The sequence below is a fragment of the Periophthalmus magnuspinnatus genome, chromosome 17, assembly GCF_009829125.3.
Source record: "Periophthalmus magnuspinnatus isolate fPerMag1 chromosome 17, fPerMag1.2.pri, whole genome shotgun sequence".
NCBI classification, from domain to species: Eukaryota; Metazoa; Chordata; class Actinopteri; order Gobiiformes; family Gobiidae; genus Periophthalmus; species Periophthalmus magnuspinnatus.
The window spans coordinates 9353605-9367253 of NC_047142.1; the positions used below are offsets into that span (position 1 = coordinate 9353605).

Sequence of the window (13649 nt, forward strand, 5' to 3'; positions counted from 1 at the left end):
TCCAAACAAATGTTGTGAAAAGGCTTCAGCAGAGGAAGCTTCAGTGTCTGTAAAAGTTTCATTCTCCAGGTCAGGGAAACAGAACTTAAGGGTCAGGGTAAAATTACATTAACAGAACTTTGGGATCATATTTTCACACTGTGGAATGAGGACATATAAATATTTAAATCTGTTTAAATCTTAAATGCTCTGTATTTTGTCTGGATTGTTGCATCAAAGGTAAAAAAAAAAAAAAAACATCACTGGGCTCATTCTGCAGTCAAATTGTGCTCACAACAAACGCATGGCTCTACTTACTGCCAGCAGAGGGCGCTCCAATGCCTAAATAACTCATTTGAGACAAAAGCGTCGTTTAAAATGTGTATTTTCCAAATGTAGACTAAGAATGTTTAAGAGGGAGTTAAAGCCACAAAAATGCTAAATGTGTTCTATAAGGCAGCTGTTTTACAATTAAGTCTATCGCATTAGCCCTGTTTGGTTAGCCTAATTAGCGATAACATGTTCCTCTACTCATCATTCTGTTCCTCTCAGTGTGGAGTAATTTGCATAGAGATTGGGCATTGATTTTGCGACAGATGCCTTCCCTGTGCACATCTGTCTGGGCTTGTGTGGCTAGATTAAAATTGCCCAAATACAACAATAATAAAACTTTATCAAAGTTTAGGATCGGATTTGTAAAACTTTTTATGATATAATTTTGTACTTTTTGTACTTACTAGAGTCCTAAACATCCTGTAAACTTTTCATATCCTTTGGTGTCAGGGAGAGAACACACATTGAACTGTTGCCATAGAAATTCACAATCAAAAACAACTTTCTACGTATTATCTGCAAGATTAATCCAATTTTAATGGACACAATTAGTAAATCACAAAGGTTGCAAGTTATAAACCATCAAACAACAAAATGCCCAGTCTTATTCTACATAAAACAGCTAACCCTGTAGTTTAGACCTGTACAAACATGTTCTGAAATGTGATTCTTGTATTCATTTCTCAGTTCATATTTCAGTGATTTTGTCAGTTCTTCTGGATGTGTTTAAAATGTGAACTTTGAACACAGTTTGATTATTAAAACAAAAAATGCAAATCTAACCACAATCACAACACTTGTCAGAAAAATTACAACTACATTTTTTTTTTTTTTTTTTTCAAAACATTCTCAAATCCCAAATTTCCCAAAACTAATTCTGAGGACGTTTTCCCTCCAGTGTAACATTCTGTCCTGGTTGATTGAAATTCCTTTCCTCAATGTTTTGCTTTGGATGAGCTGTTGTGTAATCTGTTTAGGCGAAAGTAAATCAATAAAAAACACGCTTATTCCCACAGAGTATATAAAAAAGTGACCTAAGGGAGTGTGACATCATCCATAGTGTTCGGCTCCAGTAAAATAAGCTCATCGAGGCTAGAACAGTTATACGGGAAATTAGAAGCAGAGTTTTAATATTTGGAGTTATGACCGAGAGTATCATAGCAACCGAGGAGCCAATCCAAAGTGAGGCTGTTGAAGCTAACGCCTCTTTGTAATTGTGAAGGAAGTGATTGCAGGCCAGATAGAGAATTGAAAGAAGATTTATTTAATATCAGAAGAGGAAGGGTCGGACAGTGGGCACATGCGTTACATTACAAAGGAGCATTCCCTGTATTTATACCCTGAGAAAGGTACTATCTATAGAAGGCTATAGAACGCATTTGCTACTAGGCCACACCAAAACAGTAAATAATTTATCAGTGACCGCATCTTCTCCGATGTAACTTTCGCCAGTCCCTCATGACGCGCTAATAAGCTTATCTGTAGACATATAATGAAAATCCTCATAAGACATCACCACAGAAATCCATTTGATATAACTGCGAGTTTATTATATCTGTGATAGATCTGCTCTTGTCCTCCTCGATGACGTATCACGTAAAACACATCAGACAAGTCGCTCAAAAGTAGAGCCACAAGCGAGTGAAAATGAGCCAAAACAAAAGTCTTTGGAGAGATTTTTAACAAAGGGGAAAAGGCCAAACTGAGGAGTCAGAAGAGGAGACTACGACCTCCAAGAAAAAGAGCAAAATTTAGCAGACAATACCAGGAGTCCTACTTAAAATATGGGTTTGTCACTACAGGTGAGACTCTGCTTTGCATAATATACAGGGAAAATCTTCAAAACTTTGGCACATGGAGACTAAGCACCCGGGATTAAAAGATAAGCCTTTAGAGTTTTTTTTAAGAAATTACGGAGTAGACTGGACATAAACACATAAACACAATGCAGGAGTCATTGTCTCCCACCACTCCTACATGGGTCCACCTCATCGCAAAGAAACAAGTGCAGTTCTCCCTCTGATGCAGCAGTATGGTGACTTGTATTTTCATGCACTTAACTTATTTTTGCCATATTTATCTGCCACGCGTAGAAGGCCGGCCCGTGAAAATAAAACCTACGTCTGTAACAGCATTCAACACAAGGTTTAAGAGTAAAAAAATGAAACAAAAATCATGCTTTCACCCTTCTCACCCGCAACGGTTTCAATCAAACCTGTTGCTAACACTAGTGGGAGCAAACTCTGTGAAAAAAGGCGCCTTATTGGTCCGTTATTAATGTTGAAAATTGCCAATAAAAACAAACATGTCCACAGGCTCATCATTTTGTCCAAACATGGACAAAATGATGAGCCTGACAGCAGCAATTACAGACAGAGGGGCCACAGTTTTTCAATAGAAAGTGAATAGGAGACAGAAGCGCACCCATGCTCTCATTCTATTTGGAGCGCAGCAGCTAGCAGATTAGCTATGTCCATTTATATATACAGTCTACGCTTATCCCTAATACTTCCCCAGTGTTAGCACATCTTTGAATTCCCTCATTCCTCATGTGAGGCCTTACCGAAAAAGAAACTGACACACTTCCCACGCTGCGTTTATAAATTGTCCAAGAAATAGAACAAGACCCACATAGAGCGATAACTAGAGGACACAATATGAAGCAATCTGGCCAATCCAACTTCAAACCAACTTCTATGTATTCACTTTATTTTAATCAAATACATGCGGGTCTCAAATACGTTTCAGTAATGTTATTCCAACATGGAGCAATCAAAACATGCACGCAGTTTTACCTGTCATGCTGTTAGGGTAATTAGGAGCATTTATTGGCACGTCTAAATGATTACTGATGGTGAAAGTGCTTGTGTGTGTGTGTGCGCGTGTGTGTGTGTGTGAACCAGGCTCTCCGCACTAACCTTCTCCTCCAGGATGGGCTCACAATTGGAGTAATTGCTCTTGAGCGCCCACGTGCCGTTCTCCATGCATTCCCTGTACGCGCTCCCTGAAAGCAGCACAACACAGAGACAAAGACGAGACATTATCAGACACGAGGTATAGCGACCGTCAGTGCTGTCAGTTGTAATTAGTACCTCCTTTACACAACTCAAAATGTCAAGTAAGGACGGCCAAATAAGATGCTTTAAAGGTGCGATATGTCATTTTTCTGCCATCTGCTTGTCTCCCTGTAGATGATTTGCTTTGCCTGAAATATTCCACAGTATAGGTTTAAAGGACAAAGCAGGAGACGGCACTGGGCCAAGTTACAGGCCAGGTATGTGGAGACCAGGCTATAAGAATGCATCTTTTGAAAGGTATTTTTTGAACAATAAAAACACCCACAATTACATCCACAATAAAATAAATAAATAAAATAAATAAACACAGCATAAAATAATAATAATAATAATAATAATAATAATAATAATAATAATAATAATAATAATGTTCATAATAATAATGTTCATAATAATAATAATAATAACAATAACAACAACAACAATAATAATAATAATACATAAATAAACTATAAAAACATCCACAAAAAATAAATAAACAAATAAATAAAATAGTAAAAAAAAAAATCAGTAATAAATAAATAAACAATAACATCCATAATTGCATCCACAATAAAATACATGAATAAAATAAATAAACAAATAAATAAAATAAATCTACTACTACTACTACTACTACTACTACTACTACTACTACTACTACTACTAATAATAATAATAATAATAATAATAATAATAATAATAATAATAATAATAATAATAATAATAATAATAATAATAATAATAATAAATAAATAAATAAATAAATAAACAATAAAAAACATCCACAATTGCAAAATGCATGCTATATAATGCCATACTGTGGAACATTCCAGGCAAAGCAAACCATCTACAGGGAGACAAGGTGGCAGTCCCTTCCCATTTACATGTGGATACCTTTAAACTGGCAAATGCGTTTTATGAGTAGGTCTACATGTTGTTATCATAAACTGTATAAAGATGTGGACATAGTGAATGTTGTAAAGGTGTTATGTTACACAATATGGCATTAAACTGTCTATCTCGCACTTGTTTTCAATATGTGTTTTAATTTCTCAACACTACGTGGAATGTCTAAATTGGTAAATTGGTAAAATGGTAATACTATCACGACTGAACCTGGTTTTTAAGACAATTATCCAAAGTGGAAAAGAAACGGATGTCACAAAAACATTTTAAAGTGTCACTGTCACCTTGGGACTTAAATCCAATCAAGATTTTGTGGAAAGGCGTCAAACTGGAGAAGTGCCAATAAAACAAATGGAATGTTAAGTGTGCAAGACTTGTCAACAATCATAAAATAAATAAATAAATAAAAACTTCAACTTTTGTCTATCCGCCAATCATCTCTCTTCATTAAAATCCACTTAGCTACAACTCTCCTCCAACTTAATGCCATTGCAGCAGCAAGAATCATCAGCCTCCTCAGCCTCTTCACCTCCACCTCTTCTCCACAGTGTCTAATCCAATCAAATGTGAGGGAACCATACATTATACCTAACGTCTGGTTGAAATAACCTTGGTACAGTGTCATGTGTCATGTGTACAGTGTCATGAGCGGGACCATGAACACTCCGACTCATCACAGGCTCCTGAAAATGTGTTGTTTAAATCTATGCCATATTATTTTATTTTATTTTTAGTTTAACTTTTCAGATAATCTTAAAACTTGTCAGGTTGTGTTTGCTAATGTGTGCATTGTGTCACATGGAAACTGCTGAACATTCAAACCCATCCCGCCCCATCCCACCCGCACCGCTAGTTTTGCCGGAGCGCGCGATTTGCAATGCTGTCAATCAAAAGAAAGCATCTGATTTGTCTGATATTCATATTCATATCTTGATTTGCCGACAAAATAGCTAAATAAAAATACCAGAATGGTGTATAGCAGGTTAATATGAACATTTTAAGACCAAAATGACGAATCTGACGGCAGAAGTTACAGAGAGAGGAGCGACAATTTTTCAACGTAAAGTGAATTGGAGCCAGAGTCGATGGAGCTGGAAGTGCGCCCATGATCACTTCCTGTTTGGAACGTGTCAGCTAGCAGGTTAGCTACATCCATTTATATGTACTACAGTCCATGGTTGTAATATATAAAGGCGTCTCCATAAAGGCGTTATTGGTTTGCCTGAAATGTTACATAATGTGGCATTAAACTGTCTATCTCGCACTTGTTTTCAATATGTGTTTTTAACTGCATACAAACCCCCGACCACCCCCAGCGTAATGTCACTGCAAAGTATTGCAGTACACAGTTTCGGTACCAATTAAACTCTTGAAAATGAACTTTTATAATAAACAACAATATGATAAAACCCCATTACGAAAGAACGGTTTCCTTGGAGACTCTTTTGTGAACTGTCTCATACGCCAGCCTCTGTAAATATGCTTAAAAATGTATTTCTGTCCCGTTGACCACTACAATAGACATTTTTTTTAACAAAGAAATCAATAGGAGCACATTTTTGAGAGAGAATTTGAAAGCTGACAATGGGTGCAGCTCAGGGAGATTCCGGCACAGAGAACAGAAAGCCTCGTACTTTGTCACGTTATTTGCATATCTTCAAAAACCCACTTTCCATAATCAACTTTGAACCCCCCTGAATGTTCCTTCTGCATTTTCGCGGCGCACACGTTTTCATAAGGTTTTATCTAATGTGAAAGAAGTGAGGAAAGCACAGCAGCGAGCATATAAACATTATACATTTAGCTTCTACTTCTTTTGTTGAGTCTTTGATAACCATCGTTTTTCCGCGGTTGTTTTGAACGTAGCCTTTATGAGCTATGGCGCCCGCCTTATCGGAAAGAAATAGCACTTTCTATGAATTGCAAATGAGAGCAGAGTTGTTTTTGTTTTTGTTATATGCTTAAAGGGACTGAGTGTAAGATTTATATTTATATTTCATAAACTTGACCTGTCTGTGTCTCCAGATACGAGGTAAACATGACCAAATTTAATGATTGTCATGCAGGTTTCTGACATTCTCTGATGTTACAACATGTACAATGGTGTTTTGATTCTCAAGACAATTATTCAATCAGAAAAAGAAAATAAAGCAGCTCATTTGGGTCGCCAGTTCTAAGAATGAGAAACACGTGTATGTGTCGTCTATCTGCAGGTTAAAGCTCTGGAAGCACAGGTTATAATTGTGATTATAATAACTTTTTCTAAAACTGTAAGAGCGCAGGCTACAGTTCATTTGAAAAAAAAAAAAAATTAAAGAAGAAAACTGTCAAAAGAAAAGCTTTTTAAACAGAATTGTATAAATAATTGGCCCTAAGGCAAGTCTATGTCTTTTAATTTGCCGTACATTTTCATTACATACCATAGACTGTATATGTAAATGGACAAAGCTAACCTGCTAGCCGCCACGCTCTAAATAAGAAGTGATCATGGGCGCGGTTCCGGCTCCATCAACTATGGCTTCAATTAACTTTACATTGAAAAACTGTGGCCCCTCTCTCTGTAATTGCTGCTGTCAGACTCTTCATTTTGGTCTTAAAATGTTCATATTAACCTGCTCTACGTGATCTTAGTATTTTTATTTCACTACTGTGTCCGTAACTAAAGATATGAACATTAATAACAGACAAATCAGGCGCCTTCTTTCCCTGAGGTTGCTCTCGCTAGCATTAGCAACAGGTTAGCGTTGTTAAGTACGGGCAGGAGGGGGCGTTACCTTCAACAGCCTCACTCCAGATTAGCTCTTTGGTTGCTATGATACTTGCAGTCAGAATTACAAATGCGGAACTCGGCTCAAAATTCGCCGCTATAACTTTTAGCCTCGATGAGCTTCATTTGACTGGAGCTGAACGCTGTGGGTGACGTCACACTCACTTAGTCCACTTCTTTTTTACAGTCTATGTTAGATATTGATACTGCTGCCAGAATAAGACAATAATTTAGTTTATAGGTTACAAAATACATCCGTTCATACAATGTAGTTCATGGAAAATTACCAAAATCCAGCCTAAAACATTGGCAGAGCTCACAGTGTATAGGTTTCTCTCACTTGGATCATATAGAGCAGACAGCAGGGACGTGGCAGTGGTGCAACATTGATTTGATGTTTAGCTAAACAATAGTCCGTGGCTTAGAACGGTCTGAATGGTGCTCCAAACCCAAGGCGGGATGACAGGGCTGTGTGGAGAACAGGTTATTGAGTTTACTAATGGCACCCTAAACGTGTTCATTGATCAGGCGTCATGTGGGATTTGTGAGAGCGTGTGCGATGGAGGGAACCGTTTAGAGCCAAATGCCCCGGGTTCACACTGTTATTAAGAAATCAATTTCCAAGACATCTCTGGGACGTTTTCTTTGTAATTCAGGGCAGCATGCTACAAAGTCACGAAAGACAGAAAAACTTGGCTCAGCACAAAGTCAAACAAGGAAGAGCTAAAGTACACGATTCATTCTTATAGTTTTTTTTATTTTTTTATTTTTGTTTTCATTTTTTTTAAACTTTTTTCAACATTTGTTTTTACATTTTTAATATTATGAACATAAATTTTCACTTTGACATAGTTAACCCAGCCCTGATGGGACATGGGCAGCAGACATCACATATGTTCCGGTATATGTAAAGGTAATTTCATAACTAGATAAGCATCATTACTCAAATTATGTTATTAAATACTTTAGACACGTTTAATGCCATATTTAGTAACTCTCCAGGCCATGCAGTAACACCATGGAGACAAGCAGGTGGAGGACCTTTCACCAGAAAAGTTTGATTGTGCAACAGAATGAGTTTCGTTAAAGCCGATCTATTGTGTTTGCATGTGCTCTACACTTATAATCTATGACCCCTTTGGATCACTATGGTATAATTTGGACATTTTAAATCATAATATTCATCTAAAACGACTTCACACGAGAAACAACTCCGTTAGAAAACTGCGGTGCCCAATAGCAGCTGTCGTCGCCGTGAACATCACCACAACAAAGAGCGGCCTCTATGAATAGCTGCAGATCACAGTAGCAAGTAGCATTTTTTTTTTTTTTCATTTGTATCAAAATGAACACATATCATTGATTAAGAAAATAAAATTGAAGAACGAAGGAAGTACAGAGCTCTGGGTGTATACTGGTGGCTGTGAAAATGGGGATTGATAAAAATGGAATCTTGAAAAAAGATGCCATGTTTAAAAAGTTACTACAATCACAACTGAACCTGAGCAGCCAGAGCCTTAACCTGGAGATAGAAGGTACATATGAATTTTTCTCAGTATATGCGCAGGCCGTGTCTCATGTGAAAGCTCAGAACCTCCAGAATTCACTCACTGAGCTGCACAGGCTGCACTAGCACTGAGTCATGATTGGCTACAGGTGCTGGGGTTTAAGTAGTGACCGTTCACCATTAAACCAACTGTAACAGCACTGAAACTAGCAACCCAAATGAGAGGATGATGTGAAGAGAAGTAAAAGCTCTATTTGATCTGATCCTGTTTACTCATGTCTGAAGACACAGATATGTTTATGAAATTTAAAGTCAAAGTCTTGCATATAGTTCTTTGGACTTGATGAGGCGTTCAGGAAGAGAGGGAGGGGCGAGCGTTTCGAGAGCTTAAGACAGAAACAGATTTGCATAATATGAAGTAAATATGAAACAAAACACGGGTAAAAGCTAATGAAGCAGTATCAATTTAATTCAATTTATTTTTCACAATGGTCAACGTTCTATAATGCACACACATACACACACCTACACACACATAGCACATACACATGCACATTTATACACAGACACTTGTTCCATTCTACATACACAAGTGTATATTGTACACATATATTTCTGTGTATATATGTATGCCAGTATATAAATGACAAAATGACTGAAAAACGAGTCCATCACCACTGTGCAAGAAAAACTATTGGAAGGTTTGGCAGGTAGTTATGTTTTACTTTATCTCCTTTTTTTTCTTTTTCTATTTGTTTTATGAAAGAAGATAATTTGTAAGAGAGAAAATAATAGATAAATAAAAACAGACAAAAAGAAAGTACATAAATGAATAAATTAAATAAAAGATAAATAAATAATAACAATATGAAAAAGAATAACATAATAATAATAATAATAATAATAATAATAATAATAACCTTAGCATAGACCCTTTAACGTTAAACAATATAAATGTACCATCTTCCCTCTTCATGTTTCAGTGCACCTCTACAGAGACGGGCTTTTAAACAGCTGTTACCGTCTCTGTTACTCAGCACGTTTATTTGCCCTAAATCTCCGTACGCATTGTTGCCCTCCGCTGTATTCACAAGTGTCTCTGTGGCAAAGACAGCGGCTAACAGCTTGAGCTAATTACACAGTTGCAGCTCTGTGTTTTCAGATAAAAGCACCCATTTCTGGAGGCATGGCTCCCGGAGTGAGGAGTGAGGGGAGGACGGGGGGGTGGGGGCAGGTGGAGAGATTCCTCGGGAGCGTCGTCACCGAGCTAAGAGCTAATCGGACGCAGCACGCACCGTCTGCTAACATCTGTACGGGAGCTTATGTAAACAGTACCACCATGAACACAGGCAAGACGAGCTAACATTCACTTCACTTAATATGTCTCTGTTCTGGTGCGGTGTCTCGTGCTTGGAATGTTCCACAGTAGCTTCACCTGCTTATCTACATGGAGATATCCAAGTTTAATGGCATAGTGTGGAACATTTCAGGCAAAGCAACAAGTTTTTAATGTTTGGTTATTTTTAACATGAAGCAGGAAGCAGAAGTGAACAAAACCATGGAGTCACTTTTGAATAAGGGGCCAAACAGCATCTACGCTCTGATATGTTTGTCCCATGGTATAATGATGTCATGATCCGCATTGTCCGCTCCTGGTTTTCCTCCTGTCCTGCTCTTTCCCTCCCTCACCTGCCAGATCTGGGCTGGGCTCCTGGCTCCTCCTGCGCGCACCTGCAGCCCATCAGCGCAATCACCACACCTGCTGTACATAAGAGGAACTCAGCGGGAGTTCGTTGTTGTCCTGTCCTGTGTTCCTGCTCACCTGCTCACCTCCGGATCACCCGCTGTTCGTACTTTGTCCCATTTCTACAATAAATACTGTAAATCTGCCCCGAGTCTGCGTCCCTTGGTCCGCTACACACACCCGTTACGACAAATGAGTGCATTAAGGACTGGAAAAATAAAACAGGTTATTACAGTGCATTAGTGGCACCAAAGTATCTACTTGTTCATGTCCTTGAAATGTATTCCATTTTTGGGAAGCAAAATAACCAAAAGCTGTTTTTCCCCATTTCAGTTCTGGTGCAGCTGTAGACAATCATGAGATCTTGTATTAAAAGTTCCCCTATCAAAGTTCAACAAACAAGTGAGATATTGAGTCTATGAAGTAGTTTCTTATAAATACATTTATACAGTGTTCTCTTCTGACAGATGCGATGGCCAACCTACTTTTTCATTGAGTGAACAGAGATGGATCTAAATCCATCACCTGTTATGAAACGAAGGGCAGAGTGAAAGAGTCTAAAGGTCTAAAGCAGAGGCTGAAGTCCTCAGGTGTATTATATCTACATTATGTAGTTATTTCCTTAATATGGACTAGCTTCACCCACCAGGCAACAACACAAATGATGTTCAACAGTGACCACTCACGCCCCCAGTTCCATAAAATGTCTCATTCATTTTTCACTTAGAGTTTCTGAAAAAATTATATTTGAAAAGTTTGGGACCTCATGGCTAATCAGCTACATCATGATGACTAATGACCAGATCATTTTATTTAAAATCTGTTTCTGAAACGGTACAAAGCACTAAGTTATTAAAGCATTTTGTTGAATCTTGCTGTTTAAATCTGCTTTTTGGGCTTAAAATTGTTATGGATATTAGTTAGCATGTAGCCGGTTATCGTTATCGTCCGTGATGCCTTTGAACTCTTATTATTTGAAATTTTTGAAAAGTCTATGGGAAAAATGAATGGAAAAACGTACTTCTGGAACCGGTCACTGCTGAGCTCCGTGTTCAGTGCATGATCAGTTCTGACCACTCAGTGTGATGGTGATAGAGCACTTTGTGGATTTAATAATTTTTTTTTAGTTCAGAGAGAAGAATCCAACCTTTGTGAAAGCTGTGGATGCCCTGTCAGCCAAACATGAGCAGTTTGATTTCACACACAAAAAAAAAAAGTACTCTACAGGAGAAATCTGTCTGGGCCGGAGCAGCAGCTGTGGAACAGTCACTAAACGAGCTCACACTTGGACCATAGTTTGTATGTATGAACCTGCTAGCCGCCGCATTCCAAATAGGAAGTGATCATGGGCCGTGTTTCTGACTCCACTGACTCTGGCTCCACTTGACTTGAAAATTGTCACAACAGGCTTGGTTGCTAAGCACCCACTCCCTGCTAAACCAGCATTGTGCACGGGAAGGTGTGTTACCTTCAACAGCGTGGCTCTGGATTGGCTCTTTGGTTGCTATGATACTCACAGTCAGAATTCTAAATATGGAACCTGGCTCCAAATTCGCCGCTATAACTGCTAGTCTTGATGAGCTTCATTTGACTGGAGCTATAAACGCTATAACTGACGCCACACTCACTTCGTCCACTTCTTTATACAGTCTATGGTCTGGACAGAGGGGGGAGTGTCTTATCCAGGTCTTATTATAAATCCATGGTTCTTTCGGGCAAACTACGTGTCACTGCACTATGATTAGACCTTTGGCAAAAAGTTATATTTAGAAAATTCATTATGTCTTCATTAAGCTAGTAAAAAAAAAAAAAAAAAAAAAAACGTAAGCAGGTGCCCAGACATAGCTCATCTTTTGAATACAGAGCTAATACAGAGCAGCTAATCATATTCTTTACAGAACATTGTATTATAACCACCACTTTTGTGCTTTATCCGTGTAGCTTTTTAACCACAGAACCAATGGCCCAAATTAATAATGCATCAGTATTGTCACTCTCATTGTGCAATATTTGAGCCTGTATAAAAATTTCAATCTATCAGCACTCTCTCATTTGCATGCTGGATGGCGGAAGTGACACATGGCTTTTGTTCTTCTGAAAACAAACTAAAAAAAGAACAGACCCTGTGAAGTCCTAGCCTGATATTTGAGAATATGCTAATTGGGTCTGACTCATAAACTCAAGTTCCACTGCTGTAATGGCCCCAAGGTCTTTGGAAATTATTGCAGTATCTTCCCAATTTCTGCAGGCAAAAATTTTAATAAAACTATGAGAGAATAATATTATTAGTAGGTACAGTCCTAACCCCAACTATTGAAAAAAAAAATCTATTTTGGCTTTCGCTCGCCTCCATACCTTAAGGCTATAACGACCGAATGATGGGACTGAGGACGTTGGATATATTGAATGCAGGAAGAGAAAAATTCAATTGTGTCATTGGACAAAGGTTTTAGAATGAAGACGTTTTGCTGCTCATCCAAGTCACTTCTTCAGTTCTGGTCAGATTACTGCTGGACACGGCCTTATATGTGTCTGAAGGGAGGAGCTAACAACACTTAAACTAACACCTATTTGTTTACAGTGTCTGTCCGTTAGCTAGCTCTATTGAACTATTAAGTGTGACCATAGTCTGTATAATGACGTGGACTGAGTGTGACGTCACCCACAGCGTTTTGCTCCAGTCAAATGAAGCTCATTGATGCTAGCAGTTATAGCGGGGAATTTGGAGCCGAGTTTCATATTTGGAATTCCGACCGCGAGTATCATAGCAACTAAAGAGCCAATCCGGAGCAAGGCTGTTGAAGGTAACGCTCCTTCCTGTATGCACTGCTGGTTTAGTAGAGAAGAGGCGCTTAGCAACACTGTCAATCAAACCTGTTGCTAACGCTAACAGGAGCGACCTCAAGGAAAGAAGGCGCCTGATTTGTCTGTTATTAATGTTCATATCTTGATTTACAAATAGCGAAATAAAAAAAATAAAATAAAATAGAATCACATAGAGCAGGTTAATGCGAACATTTTAAGACCAAAATGATGAGGCTCACTGCAGCAGTTACAGAGAGAGGGGCGACAATTTTTCAACGTAAAGAGCCAGAGTCAATGGAGCTGGAAGTGAGACCATGATCGCTTCCTATTTGGAACTGCACAGCTAGCAGGGTAGCTATGTCCATTTATATATACAGTCTATGGTATGAACTGTGCCTGAGTCATTTTTTGCATAATCATTCAAGCCGCTAATAGGTGCTCTCACTCTTATTAGCATACTGGCTACTTCTATTGTTTTCCTTGTTTAGATTTAGGTCTGAGGATGGAGTTATAAATAGGAGATACATGATGTCTAAGGTTTCCGTTCAT

The 13649-nt window shown here is 38.3% G+C and overlaps 1 protein-coding gene across 1 annotated transcript in view; it reads right to left on the reverse strand.

Moving 5' to 3' along the window:
- Window positions 1–13649, reverse strand: part of LOC117385199 (corticotropin-releasing factor receptor 2) — a 160250-nt gene that overhangs the window by 45414 nt on the left and 101187 nt on the right. Inside the window, exon 3 of the mRNA XM_033982468.2 lies at window positions 3231–3316. Coding sequence (XP_033838359.1) covers window positions 3231–3316 — 86 coding nt within the window. The remainder of the gene's footprint in view (window positions 1–3230; window positions 3317–13649) is intronic.